Genomic DNA, 14547 nt, shown 5'->3' with positions numbered 1-14547 from the left:
TTATTAATTAATAAGCAATTACAAGCAAGAGTCTTCGTAAGACTATATGACATCAAATGTACATAAATAAAGACTACAACTCTTCTTGTTGGCACCATTGACAACAAACTCCCACTTGACTCAAAGAAGGTGTGTGTAGTCCTTCATGCCTAATCCCTCACGATGTTGGTCGAAGACCTTGTTCGCTAGGGCCTTGGTGAATGGATCTGCGAGGTTGTCCACCGTTGGGATCTTCTTCACTTCCACGTCTCCGCGCTGCACGATCTCTCGAATCAAATGGTATTTCCTCTCAATATGCTTAGAGCGCTTATGGCTTCTAGGTTCCTTTGAGTTAGCGACAGCCCCACTATTATCACAATAAAGGGTCATGGGCTCGTCGACGTTTGGAACAACTTCCAAATACTTAAGGAACTTTCTAAGCCATACAACCTCTTTGGATGCTTCACAAGCAGCCACATATTCTGCTTCCATTGTGGAGTCAGCAATGCAAGATTGCTTAATACTTCTCCACACAACAGCTCCACCATTAAGGATGAACACAGATCCCGAAGTGGATTTCCTGGAATCCTTATCCGCTTGAAAATCGGAGTCGGTATATCCCGTCATAGTCAGGTCAGTACCTGAGTATGTAAGCATCAAGTTCCTAGTTCTTCAAAGATACTTAAGAACATGCTTAACAGCAATCCAGTGCTCGGGTCCAGGGTTGGATTGGAAACGGCTAACTACGCCAACGGCGAAACATATATCAGGTCTAGTGCAAAGCATAGCATACATGAGGCTTCCTACGGCAGAGGCGTAAGGAATCTTCCTCATGTCTTCAATCTCTTGTGCAGTCTTGGGAGACTGGTCCTTAGAGAGTGAAACTCCATGCCTAAAGGGTGTTTGACCCCTCTTGCAGTCTTGCATCGAGAAGCGATCCATCACCTTATCAATATAAGATGCTTGAGAGAGTGACAGGGTCCGGTTTTTCCTATCTCGAAAGATTTGGATTCCCAGAATGTATGCGGCTTCTCCTAGATCCTTCATATCGAATTGCTTTGCCAGCCAGACCTTAACCTCAGATAACTTACCCACGTCATTACCAATGAGTAGTATATCATCGACATATAGTACTAGAAACACAACTTTGCCTTCGTGTATTAACTTGTAAACACAAGGCTCATCTATTGACTGTTCAAAGCCGAAGCTCTTTACAGTTTCATCGAATCTAATATTCCATGACCTAGATGCTTGCTTTAGTCCATAAATGGATTTAAGCAACTCACAAACCTTGGTCTCTTGACCTTTATCCACGAAACCGTCTGGTTGAGCCATGTAAATGCGCTCGTCAAGATTGCCATTCAGAAAGGCTGTCTTGACATCCATTTGCCAGATCTCATAGTCGAGAGCTGCAGCTATGGATAGGAGTATGCGGATGGATTTAAGCATCGCGACTGGCGAGAAGGTTTCTTCATAGTCAATCCCTTCTTGTTGGGTATAACCCTTCGCCACAAGTCGTGCTTTGAACGTCTCGACGTTCCCATCAGGACCCATTTTCTTCTTGTATATCCACTTACACCCTACGGGTTTAATCCCTTCAGGAAGGTCTACAAGTTTCCAGACTTTGTTGACATACATCGAGTGCATTTCAACTTTCATGGCGTCAAGCCAAAGGTTTGATTCAGAACAAGCTATCGCTTGGCTATAGGAAACAGGGTCATCCATGTCGGAGACGGCTACAAGAGAGTCTCCATAAGACATGTACCTGTCAGGCTTTTGAGTAGCCCTCCCACTACGTCTAAGTACTACTTGACGAGATTCTGATGAGTTAGGTTGTGTTTCAGTTGGGGTAAGAATAGTTCTTACAGATGAGGTAGAAGCTTCCTCACCCAACTTTTCTTCAAGCACAATTTTGCTTCTAGGTTTTGCATCTTTCATAAAGTCCTCCTCGAGGAAACGAGCATTCGTGCTAACGAAAGTCTTATCGTCCTCGGGACTATAGAAAGTAAAACCTTTGGTTTCATTCGGATATCCTACAAACAGGCACAATTCTGACCTACTAGCCAACTTGCTAGTCTTTTGCCTCAGCACGTGTGCAGGGCAACCCCAAATTCGGATGCGGCCAAGATTCACTTTACGGCCAGTCCATCGTTCATAAGGAGTACCAGGAACCGTTTTAGACGGAACTTGGTTCAGAATGTAAGCGGCTGTTTCGAGGGCATATCCCCAAAAGGAAGGAGGGAGTGATGAGTAACTCATCATTGATCTAACCATCTCCATTAGAGTTCGGTTCATTCTCTCTGACACTCCGTTTTGTTGAGGTGTGCCAGGTGCGGTAAGCTGAGAAGCGATACTTCTTCTTTAAGAAAGTCATCGAACTCTCCAGACATATACTCACCACCTCGATCGGATCGAAGGGTTTTGATCACTTTGCCAGTTTGCTTTTCCACTAAAGCCCTAAAGACCTTAAATACGTTAAAGGTCTCGGATTTGTGTTTGAGCAAATAGACAAACCCATATCTTGAGTAATCATCAGTGAAGGTAACGAAGTATTCGTATCCTCCACGTGCCTGTTGGTTGAGCGGACCACATACATCAGAATGTATTAGTTCCAGCAACTCAGTGGCTCTTCGACCCTTATCGGAGAAAGGTCGCTTAGTCATTTTTCCTTCTATACAGGATTCACAAGTAGGTAGTGAACCTATTGCAGAGGCTTGGAGTGGACCATCCCTCACAAGTCTCTTAATCCTATCTAGACTGATATGACCAAGTCTTAAGTGCCAGAGGTATGTTGATTTTGTTAGATCGGAGGATTCAGAAAGTTTGATCCTCTTTGGCTCCCTAATTAGATCGTTATCTATTTCGGTGTCTAAAAGAGAAGGTTGAGTGGGATAGATGTAAAAAAGACCATTCTTCATACATGCATCAGTGACGAAAGAATTAGAAAAAGAAATACGAATTCCATTCTTTATAAACTTTAAATAATAATCTTGCTCGAAAAGTTGAGCAACAGATACTAGGTTTTTCCCAAAGGAAGGAACATAATAAACATTATTCAAATTTAAAGTTTGATCTTCAAAAGATAGCGTCACGGATCCCACAGCCTTCGCAGACACCACGCTCTCATCACCCCATTTGAAGCAGAAGTCGCCATCCTCTAAGCTTTTGCTTTTCCTAAAACCAGTCAAGGAGCAGCAAATATGGTTAGTAGCAGCGGAGTCAATAATCCACGATGATACATTATCAGCTACTAAACAGGCTTCAGTAACAAGTACAATACCTTTTGCTTTGGTTTTGAGGTAGGCGGGACAGTTCCTACGCCAGTGACCAGGCTCGTTGCAGTGGTGGCACTTGTCTTTAGACTTGTCCACCTTCGGAGCCTTTGGCGCCTTCTTCTTCGTGTGAACCTTAGGTTGGTTCTTCTTCTCGGCGTTGCGAGGTCTCTTCTTAGATCCAGAGGTGGAGGCAGTAGCATGTACTTCTCCTTGAGCCCTCTTTTTCTTAGTGAGTGCCTCAGCGGTTTGAAGTTCCTTCATGAGCTCGGTAACAGTGTACTCCAGCTTGTTCATGGAGTAATTCAACTTGAAGGTATCAAAGGTTTCGGGGAGAGTTTCCAAGATCATATCTATTTTAGTCTCCGCATCAATCTCAGATCCAAGAATCTCCATTTCGTTTAGATAGCTAATGATCAGCATCATATGATCTCTAACGGGAGTTCCAGCCTTCATACGACAGTTCATGAATTGTCGGACCGCTTGTTGCCTAGCTTGACGTCCTTGCCCTCCAAACATCTCATGGAGATTGTAGAGCATATCGGTGGCAGTTTCATAATCACGATGTTGTTGTTGCAACACATTGTTCATCGATGCCAAAATATAGCATCTCGCAATCTCATCGGATCGAAGCCAGGGCGTCTTTCTCCTCTTGCTTCGAATCATCATTCGTTTGTGAGAACCCATTTGTGCTTGTTAACGGTAGGTATTATGTCGAGGTTACGTTTCGAATCTACGTAGTTTTCGTTTTCGAGTTTGTTCGAGGAAAGGATGATTGAGAGAAGTTTGCGAGACATGTTGCCTATTTAAGTTGAAACAAGTTTATGATTAGTCTTTGATTTAGGATTTAAGTTTTATTAAGACTTTTATAAAATCCAAAGGTGTTATAAACCAAACGATAATTTACTCCCTCAAGAGAAGGCCGCAAAAAATCTCCTTTTATAAGTAAATGACACATCATTAATGCTTAGCCAAGATGTCAATACATCAGCTTTGACTAGCCACCTTGTAAATTGGTTTGATCACTCATATCCTTTCGCAGAGCCTCAAGGGAGGATTACTAGGGATTGAGCCTAAGTGTGTAACCAACCACTTAGTCCAAAAGATCAGCTTTGAAAAACAATCCCCCAAGGGGAGGCCTTGTCATCATTGCATCACTCTCGGACGTAGCTCATTGAGCAATGATCGAGGCAATAACGCCTTGGAGTACTCACATTTAAGTGAGGGTCGCAAGAGCGGCTCTTAGTCCCACGTTATTGCATCTTTCATTAGTGTTGGGGATCGTGGGTTACAAACAACGAATATAACCCTCCCACTTAGTTTTTGGAGTTGGTTCATCGACTCTTATAATTTCGGAAACAGATTTCCTAGAGTTGCCTGTGCTCGGATGACTTTCAGTCTTCAGCTGTTCGTGAACCTTCAATCACGAGAACACAAAACCCAACTCTCACAGACACTCAATCTTTGTGGAATAGTGTTTGAGAGAAAACACCGCGATCAACAAAACACAAAGCCTCCCAGTTCGCCGGTCTTGCACGTCTAAGAGCTCTAAGTGTTTTATCAAAAGCGTCAAGGCTGCTAAGGGGGAGCTCATGGCTTTTATAGCAGCTGTACAGGCCTGGAAGTGAATCTAGGATTTCCTTACCCAGCCTCATACGAATATCTCATAATAAAGTCACAAGCGAGGCAATATCTCACAATGAAGTCACCAGCGAGGCAATCTGTCAATACTGGAAACTTGCCTGAAATAAAGTCTGTACACAGGAGGGAAAGATGTCTCACCAGAAGTAGAAGCATAACGACCGACATCTTTCCACACAACTTACACTAAAAAAATAAAGCCAACATATAACGTAACAACAATGTTGATCAAGCATCTTCCAATGCCTGATAACTCTATGTTATCATTTAAGTACCACTTGATTCTATTATGGAATATTGGTGGTGGACTAATAATCCTATGTGCTATGTGTGATATTATTATTATTATTATTATTATTATTATTATTATTATTATTATTATTATTATTATTATTATTATTATTATTATTATTATTATTATTATTATTATTATTATTATATGAAACTCTCTCTATGATGAAGACTGTTGTGTGTTGTTTTTAAATTTCTGCCAGTCACTGTAACATGTAGATTTGTGCCGAGTTTGCTTGTCTACATGCATTTGTCTCTAAGCTGCTTATTTGAGTAAGTTTCTCTGCTCATTGTTCACTGTGTATTTTGCCTACAAAAAGCAAAAAGGGGAGTTTGTTGTTACTTCGTATTGGCTGTTTTTATTTTGGCAAAACATGTTGTTCTAAGAGATGTTGGGAACATCTGTTGTGGCATTAGGTTCATTTTCCACGTTAGGATCTGTGATGTGGAATTTCTGCAGTCTACCTTTTTGTCTGATTTGTTTCCGCGCTTTTCCGGATTGTCCAATGAGGTTTCAACATGTGCATTGGGGAACCCTAGCCAACGACACACAGCTAAGGATGTGTCATATATAAGGATTGTTACTTAATTTTTTAGAGTGTCGTCATTTTTGAAAACCTTGTCCTTGGTGTACATTAGTATTTTCAAATATGCATTGTTATAAGCGTTGTTCAAACATTTGGGGATCTGTATTGAGTGGAAAGTGAAGGGAGGTCAAACACAAGGGGGGCCTGAGTTAGAAATCACTATGGTAGTCTTAAAGTTTAGGAAACCTGGAAGATGATCATCTATGGTTATCCATTGTTGTACTTATTTTACCATCTATTGAAGTTCTATTTTCACTGAGAGTATCATCCCTCCTAAGGTAGGCACGAGTGTTCGAATTGGGTTATCAACTCATTGTCTCTTTACTTACAGTTAATTTTAGTTTGCCAAATCTAATAAACTGATAAGTTGTTTCATAACTTGTTATAATGCATATACTGTATAATACAAGAAGGTTTCTAGACCGATACGATACTAAGAACTCGCCGATATACGATTGAAAAACTCTGTGTGTAAAATGTCCCTAGTGGCAAAACTTCATCTTTGAAGAGGCTAACCAGCTGGAATAACGTGTTAGGACTTGAAAGAATATTTCAGTAGTTTTAGAGCATAACAAACCATAAACAAATCTCTACAATATATGATAAAATTATAACAATTTATATTTATTTAACTTTTTAATGTAAATTTATATTACTATTTTATATTTTAGTCTAAATTTATGACTATGTTATATAAGACTCTTCTTGAAACTCTTTTTAGGGTGCTATAGTTAAATTTTTGTTAATTTTGATAAATACCCATCAACAGAAATTCACGATGATCAAATATTCAAAATACCCTTCATTAAACATTTGAAAATTAAAAATAGAAAAATGAGCCATTAAATGAGTTGACCATAGTCACGTTTAGTAACTCTTTATTAATCAATTATATATCTCTCTTTGTCTCTCTCCATTACCGATGACTTTGTCCCTCTGCACTGAATTTTACTCTTCAATGTGGCGTTTTCCGTCATAAATTTATTCAAACTGTGTTTCCGCCATAAATTTTCCGGCATCAATACAAATAAACACAAATATACTGAAATTGATAATACTTAACATTTGCTAATTGCAACAAAAACCCAGGAAAAATCTGTAGACGAATATGAGCACGACTACATATTAACAATAATTAATTGTTATCAACAAAAGTAACGACAATTTACATTAATTACTCAGATTATTCATTTAATAAGCATCGTCCAAAATGAAAACGAGGTTTGATATCAGAACCAGGCAAACAAATTTAATTCTCGAGAGCATTATTTTGCAACCAAAAAAACACACACAGACACACCTAACGGTGGTTCCTTCAGCTCGATGGTGGCAGAACCAAGCAGCCAAACCCGAATCGACTCAAGTTGAGATTTCACTTTACAAACCAACAATTTAAAAATATTTGAGAAAAACACCCTAACCTTGAGATGAACTGGTGCGGCCAGCCGTGAAAGAATACAAAGCTGTCCATCTCCATCGTTGTCCTTGTCCTTGCAGCCGTTGATCTCTAACTCATCCTCGTCTTGGACGACCCACCGCGACTTGATCAAGTCCATGGAAGCCAATTTGCCATTAATCTCGCTCTTTCCAAAACTCGCATCTTGCGTCAGGGCTCTCGGCGGATTTAGGTTTGGTTGGGGATCTCTCGATGAAACCTGATTAGAAACCCTAAAAAAATTGCAAAAATGAAATCCAATTAATGACCCTAATATATATAATCCTATAAGAATTTCAAACAGAGAAGAGAAAGAGAAAGAGGAAGAGAAAAATAATCTTTTTCCAGAGAGGATGAGTGATGAAGAAGGCCAAGGGTCGAGGACGAGCGACAATGAGTCATGGATTTGACTTTGTGATCGAGGACGAGCAACAGCGACGCATCCACGAGGATCAACTCGACGATGGTGGTTGAACCAGTCCTTTGCCTAAAAGAGTTCAGATCATTAGGCAAAAAAATAGAGAGAGAGAGAGAGAGAGAGAGAGAGCTTTAATTGACCAATTAAGAGCAAATAGGTAATTTTAAAACTCTTTCCACAGCTAAATTCTATAACAAATGACAAGTAAATGTAACTATATATATATGCACAATCAGTCAATTAATTAAGTCAATAAAATTAATTATAAAAAAATTGGCGTGGTAAAAATACATGAATTATCACTTTATGTTTATTGACTATTTTTTAAATGATCTTAAAACATTGGTTAATTTATAATTCTAACTTTTCAAGCGTTTTAATTGGCGTAATTTTTTATTATTATTATTTTTACCCTTCATTAATTGAGATTCTGGCAACGACCATGCATGTTAGGCATCCATAAGTGCCTTGTTTTAAGCGTCTTCACCACAATAAAATAAAAAGGAAAGTTTTTTTTTAGTTACCCCCACCAAAAAGAACTCTACTATTATAAAATAAAATAAAAAAGAACAAAGAAAAAAGAAATCTCGCGTGAAATATGTGTGTAAGAAGTTCAAAACTCCACTGATCCCTTTATGATCGACGCGTTGCAAGCTGATTACCTTCTGTTTTTATTTTATTTTATTTTTAATATGCGCACTCTCAGTAGTAGCATTTGTGTGTAGTTGTGCGTGTGTGTGTGGATGTGAGAGAGAGAGAGAGAGAGAGAGAGAGAGAGAGAGAGAGAGAGAGAGAGAGGACGTACATCGTTAAATATCCATATCCATATACAATCTTTATATATTTCTTCTTGTTTTTGCTCGAAATATACAATCTTAATTTTCATTCATTACAAGTTTGACAAAAAAAACAAAGGAATCTTTCAACGTTTATCTTGTTTTTCTTTATATTCGCTTTTTTTTCTTTTTTCTTTTTGAGTGTGTATCGTAGTAGATCAATATAGATCGAGAAAGTGCCGCGTGATCAGACCATATATCTTAAAATTGATCTTATCTTTCCTATAATTACTATGCGATGCTTTAGTACTTCTAACCAGTCTACTAACCATATTAAAGCTCTTATATTACATGGTATTGTATTAACACTCTTGTAATTAATAAGTGTCTGCATTTAGTAGTTCTGGACCCCAGCACTCTCTCTCTCTCTCTCTCTCAAAAGGCGCAAAAAGGAAAAGAAAACATGTATATTTATAGCCAGTAATCTTTAAGTATATATGTTTATATATGCTGAATTGCAAGGAAACTTCATTTTCTTCAAAAGGGGGTCCTGAAAGAAACACATTCAAAAAGCTCTCTTTGTTTCTGATCTCGCTCTCTTTATATATACAGCCAGGTCTTGTGTATACAATCACTCCTCTAGTCAGTATTTCGATCAACATATCAAATGGAAGCTCTTGGTGAGTTGCACAAAGATCCATGTTGTTGGAACTCTAGAAAAAACAAAAGAAGCCATATTGGTGTCTCAGATGACAAAAAACTTGAGCTGAGGCTTGGTCTTCCTGGTGATAGTCATGACCTTCATGAAGGCAAAAAGGCTATTCTGTTTCAACCAAAAGACAATACCCCTACCAATGATAATAATAATAATATTAATTGGCTGAAAAATAGCTCATCCCTAAACCCTTCATATGTGTTACCTTATAATAACATCTCATCATCACAGCAAAACAGCAAAGCATGTCTTTCGGCTCGTTGCAACGTCTCTGATGATCCGCCGCAACCGAATTGCTGCAACAAAAGGTAATTGGCTTTCTCTATATTTACTTATTGTTATTTTGAGCTTAAAATAAAAAAAGAGAATAGGCAATGAAAAATACGAAACGGCTTAGGATAATCATAATCAGCAGCTAGGTTACTTTGTAAAATATACTAAATTGTTTTCACATACCATTTTATCATATGATGAATATTTTTAAAATTTCAATAAGAGTTATTTTTTTTTGTGATTGAAATTAAATGTGTAGGACGGCTCGAGCTCCGGTGGTTGGATGGCCTCCTGTCCGGTCATCTCGGAAAAATATTGCGAGCAACTCATTAAAGACTCCGATTTCGAGTTTCGGGCCTGAGCAAAAGCTGGCTTTGAAGGAACAAGTGAAATTTGATAGTAATGGAATTGAATCTGATGATGTTAATACTGTCCAAGATCATTTGTTTCTGAAGATCAACATGGAAGGAGTCCCCATAGGAAGAAAAGTGGACCTCAAAGCTTATGATAGTTATGAGAAGCTGTCGTATGCCATAGATGAACTCTTCAGAGGCCTCCTTGCTGGTAATTAATAATTCCTTTCAACATGATCAAGAGCTTATATATGTCACTTTACCTTGAAATTTTCTACATATTTTAATAGTCTTTTTTCTTGATTGCAATATTTCACCCGTAATTCATTAGCTCGAACGTGCTGTGTCTATCATTACTAAAATAAACAAATAAATACATAATCGTTAATTAGACACTTTTTGAAAATGTTCGTTTAAAGAAAAACATAATTGAACATCGGAGAGGTGAATTTTATTGTATTACGAGAGAAATCTACACTTTTCAAATAGAAATTATTTAGAATAAAAAAAAAACTCTATGGAACGAATTAATTATTGGTATCACTTTATTTATTTATTAAGTGTTACTTTTTTTTAGCAAATTGCTTTTGCGGTGACTCGAACCCTTCTCTTCATTTGGGAGGGAGGAGGTGCTTACCAAATGAACTAGCCAGAAGTATTACTTTTAGAAGTTGATTAATAGCCAAGGAGAAAAAAAGAAAAAAAGCAGCCGTAATTTATTATCTAATAACCGATAACATAATAACTAAACATATAGGCATCAAATCATTCACAACAGAAAATCAACCATATAACATATTAAAATTAAAATTAAAAAAAATAAACTCTATGTTTACTTGTGAAAGAATATCAAATATTGTATGGGTTTTTAATGAACAAAATTCCCACCGCAAAAAAAAATAATTAAATAAATAAATAAAATAAAATTCTGCCATATATATAACATTATCCATCAAGAGTTTTGGCTAATTTCTTTATATTGTCAATTACAAATTAGCTATATTTTCACAAAAATATTAACAACAGAAGTAACTTCGGGCAAGAAACTAATTGGGTTTTATGTATTATTTTTGTTGCTTTATTTTATGAGGAATAGCACAAAGAGATTATAGTGCCTCCGAAAGTCCTGAAGAGACGGTTGATGCCAAAACAGTGAGTAATGGAGAATATACTCTTGTTTACGAAGATAATGAAGGAGACAGAATGCTTGTTGGGGATGTCCCATGGAAGTAAGTACAATATACATACATATATATATATATATATATGTGTGTGTGTGTGTGTGTGTGTGTATATATCTATGACTGTGTGTGTCTGTCCGTTTCTTAAGATGTTTCTGCTTTTCATTTCTCCTTTTTAAAAGATATGTGTAGCTCATAATTAAAGTTTTTCGTACAGAATGTTTGTATCCACTGCAAAGAGGCTACGAGTTTTGAGGACAGTCGAGCTTTCAACTATAAAACGTGAGTGAATACTGCCTATTGTCTCTTCATAAAATGTTGGAAATAATTATTATAATTATCAGGGTTTAAATCTAAACGTTAGTATAGTGGGATTTGGGACGAAATAATTTATCGATAAACCATTAATTTCAATTTCATTAGAGCATATTTGATTATAGCCGTTTTTAATGCACGATCATTCACTCATGTTCTCAGTTACAAACAGTGCTCAAGCTGAAAAGACACCACCACTTGATTCAATCATGAGAGCTGGGAAATAATGAGAGACGTTATAGTGGAGACACCAAAGTTGCACCAAGTGATGAATATCTATCCCTTAGAGCCTATAAAGGCTTTTTCCTACTTGTGTTATTTTTCAGGGGAAAATTTCTATTTTTCTTGTGTTCGTTTTTTTTTTCCTTCCATGGTCTCTTGATCATCATACATATATATATATATATATATATATATATATATATATATATATATATATATCGGATTGTATTTTGAAATTTTTGAATCTTAAACCCATAAAATGGGCTAATTTGTATAATTAGTTTGTGAGGAGAGGGAGTGCGATCTATATGAGTATTATACTCAATTGTATAGGGTTTATGTATCTACATGAGAATCAAAATATGATTATGACTTGTAAGACGCCAATATATATATATATATATATATATATATATATATATATATATATATATATATATATATGTGCGTAATCGTGTGATGTCAATATTATATATGTGCCAAATAGCATAGCCACCTTGTTAATCAATAAGATTATGAACTGTTTTATTCGTTTTTCGATTGCATAGTAAAAAAGTATATATAACTTATGCTCTATATTAGATAAGAAGTTTATGAATGTTATGGACAACTGGTTTTTAAGGATCTTTGTCCTAAATTTTCTTTTAACGACAGAAAGACAGATCTCAAATTTTTACACTTCAATTTGAATCTTAAAAAAATCAACTTTGGTTTGACGATGCACCCTTGCATTCAAGAATTGCATGAGCCATCTTCATTTAAAATAGGTGATTTATCCTAGGCCGACTAAACAACTAGCCAAAACAACACACCTACTTTAAAATTATAGCTCAACTATTAATATATCAAAAAATTAGAAAAATAGTCAACTTAAACGTTTGATATTGCTAAATAGTCAAGGTTTGATAAATATTAGATAAATACATAAACGATGATGCGGCTTACTATGGCAGTGGCTATTTACTTAATATTTACGTTTGTAAATATATAAAATTGGATATTTACCTAATATTTATCAAACATTGGCTATTTAGCAATCCCCAACGTTTAAGTTGCCTATTTTGCTAAATTACCCTTAATATATTTAGGAAAATAGCCAATTATCATGACAACATTCTAATATTCCAATAATACCCTTAGGTTAATATTATTAACTATCATAGTAAATAATATCATCAATAACAAAAAAAAATTAGTAAATCTTATAATTTGTCGTAACAAGAATAAGAGTAAATCTTTTGCACTGTAACAAGAATAATAGTTAATCTTATTTACCGTAATAAGAAAATATTAAATCTTATTTACCGTAACAAGAACAACAGTACATCTTATTTACCGTAACAAGAACAACAATAAATCTTTTTGACCGTAACAAGAACAAAGTAAATCTTATTTACCGTAACAAGAACAATAGTAAATCTTATTTACCATAACAAGAACAATAGTAAATCTTATTTACCGTAATAAGAACAAGGTAAATCTTAATTACCGTAACAAGAACAATAGTAAATCTTATTTACCATAACACGAACAATATTAAATCTTCTTTACCGTAACAAGAACAATAATAAATACGATTAACCATAACATTTTCTAGTTAGTCTAATAGGAAAGTATCGGAGATCAGGACTAGTTAATCAAACAGTAAATACGATTTACTAATTACGAGTTATCACGAGTTAGTATTGTTAATCCCAAACTGTAAGCGCCAGATAATTTTTTGTTGATTACAATTTACAATATAAAATAAATAAAGATACATTTAGTCAAGAATAAAATAGAATTTTATAATAACATCCATTCCGATTATTGGAAACAATGAAAACAAAATACACACACACAGAGAGAGAGAGAGAGAGAGAGAGAGAGTAACGACGACCCCAAAGAAACAAGAGAAATTGCCTCATCTACTACTAAAACAATAACTTTTTCCAATTTCCCACCAAAACCATAATTTGGCCAAAAATGCCACTAACTCATTTGTACAACTACCATTTTACTCTCAACTACATTTTACTTACAATCTCAAACCAACCCACACCAACTCGTTTTAATGAGCAAATATTTAAGTCTGAAACATTTTCTCTTCCTCTCTCTCTCTCTCTCTCTCTCTCTCTCTCTCTCTCTCTCTCTCTCTCCGTCGCTCTCTCTCTCTCTCTCTCTCTCTCTCTCTCTCCCCTGTAAATCTCGTCCAAGGTCGGTCACCCATGAAACCCCCACTCAAGCATTGAAACCCTCTGCTTCTAAAAACTCACACTCAAGCGTTGAAACCCTCACCCAAGCTATGAAATCGTGGCTCTGAAATCCTCGTCCAAGTTCAGCCCCCGCACAACGTCCTCGCCCAAGTTCCGACCCCAGATCCTCGCTGAAACTAAAGCTCAAGCTTCGCTGTTTCTTCCTTTTAAAAAAATTTGTGGTATAAAAAGTTTTATGTCATTTTTATAGATTGTTTAAAGAGATTTAAATGTTCAGTTTGGTCTGGGTATGTTCATCGAGTTTTCTGAAATCGTTAACGAGGTTTATTAATCGTTGACTTTAGATGTCAACAATGGACGTCAAATGTTGACATCTGAAGTCAACAAATAATGAACTTTGTTGACATCAATTTCAACAATGGATGGAAATTGTTGACGTCTAAAGTCAACAAATAATAATTCTGCCTATGCTTTTTTTACTCAGTGATGACCATATATATATCAACACTTGACAACTATTTCAGGTTTTGTATAAGATTTTAATGAAATATTTGTGTCTACTAGGTGAGGCCATCTTCATTCGGTGAGTTTGAGGTAGTAGACAGAGAGGGGATAATATATGTTGTTAATTTAGAAGATAAAACATGCTCATGTATGCCAGACTCATAATTTTATTTGTCCACATGCAATCGCGGCTTGTCGAGTTCTTCCGCCTCAACACAAAGTACATACCGCCGATAGGCCCAAAAAAAGTAGAATACCTTCTTTAGGCGAGCACATTATTAGGCGCAAGTGTATGTGTTGCGAGGAAATTGGCCACAATCATCAAACATGTAATAATGCTACTCATCTGTCCACACAATAAAAAGAGAGAAGATGTCTTCTTGATTTCAT

General features: G+C 36.2%; 1 protein-coding gene across 2 annotated transcripts; it reads left to right on the top strand.

Moving 5' to 3' along the window:
• Positions 1-8644: 8644 nt before the first annotated feature.
• LOC149390746 (auxin-responsive protein IAA18-like) lies at positions 8645-11830 on the top strand. 2 transcript variants are annotated; one of them, XM_089620334.1, is made up of 5 exons: positions 8645-9422; positions 9647-9951; positions 10837-10969; positions 11139-11203; positions 11409-11830. In XM_089620334.1, exons 1-5 carry the CDS (start codon positions 9067-9069, stop codon positions 11447-11449), a joined length of 900 nt encoding a protein of 299 aa, XP_089476460.1. In that variant the 5' UTR covers positions 8645-9066; the 3' UTR covers positions 11450-11830. The 2 variants fall into 2 exon arrangements, with proteins under 2 accessions (XP_089476460.1, XP_089476459.1); XM_089620333.1 differs by having other exon boundaries at positions 8673-9422; positions 11399-11830.
• The last annotated feature ends 2717 nt before the right edge of the window (positions 11831-14547 follow it).

The sequence above is a fragment of the Urtica dioica genome, chromosome 7 (assembly GCF_054948205.1).
Source record: "Urtica dioica subsp. dioica isolate 48M chromosome 7, U.dioica_male_clone48M_v1_H2, whole genome shotgun sequence".
Taxonomy (NCBI): domain Eukaryota; kingdom Viridiplantae; phylum Streptophyta; class Magnoliopsida; order Rosales; family Urticaceae; genus Urtica; species Urtica dioica.
Note: the sequence above shows the minus strand (reverse complement) of the source record. Positions and strands in the feature narration are given on the sequence as shown.

What these genes read in the sequence shown, in the direction of transcription:
- LOC149390746 (XM_089620333.1), top strand. Translation starts at nt 9,067, where the DNA reads ATGGAAGCTCTTGGTGAGTTGCACAAAGATCCATGTTGTTGGAACTCT. An exon ending in CTTCAGAGGCCTCCTTGCTG is followed by an intron (nt 9,952 to 10,836) that starts GTAATTAATAAT and finishes TATGAGGAATAG; the next exon opens with CACAAAGAGATTATAGTGCC. An exon ending in GTTGGGGATGTCCCATGGAA is followed by an intron (nt 10,970 to 11,138) that starts GTAAGTACAATA and finishes TTTTTCGTACAG; the next exon opens with AATGTTTGTATCCACTGCAA.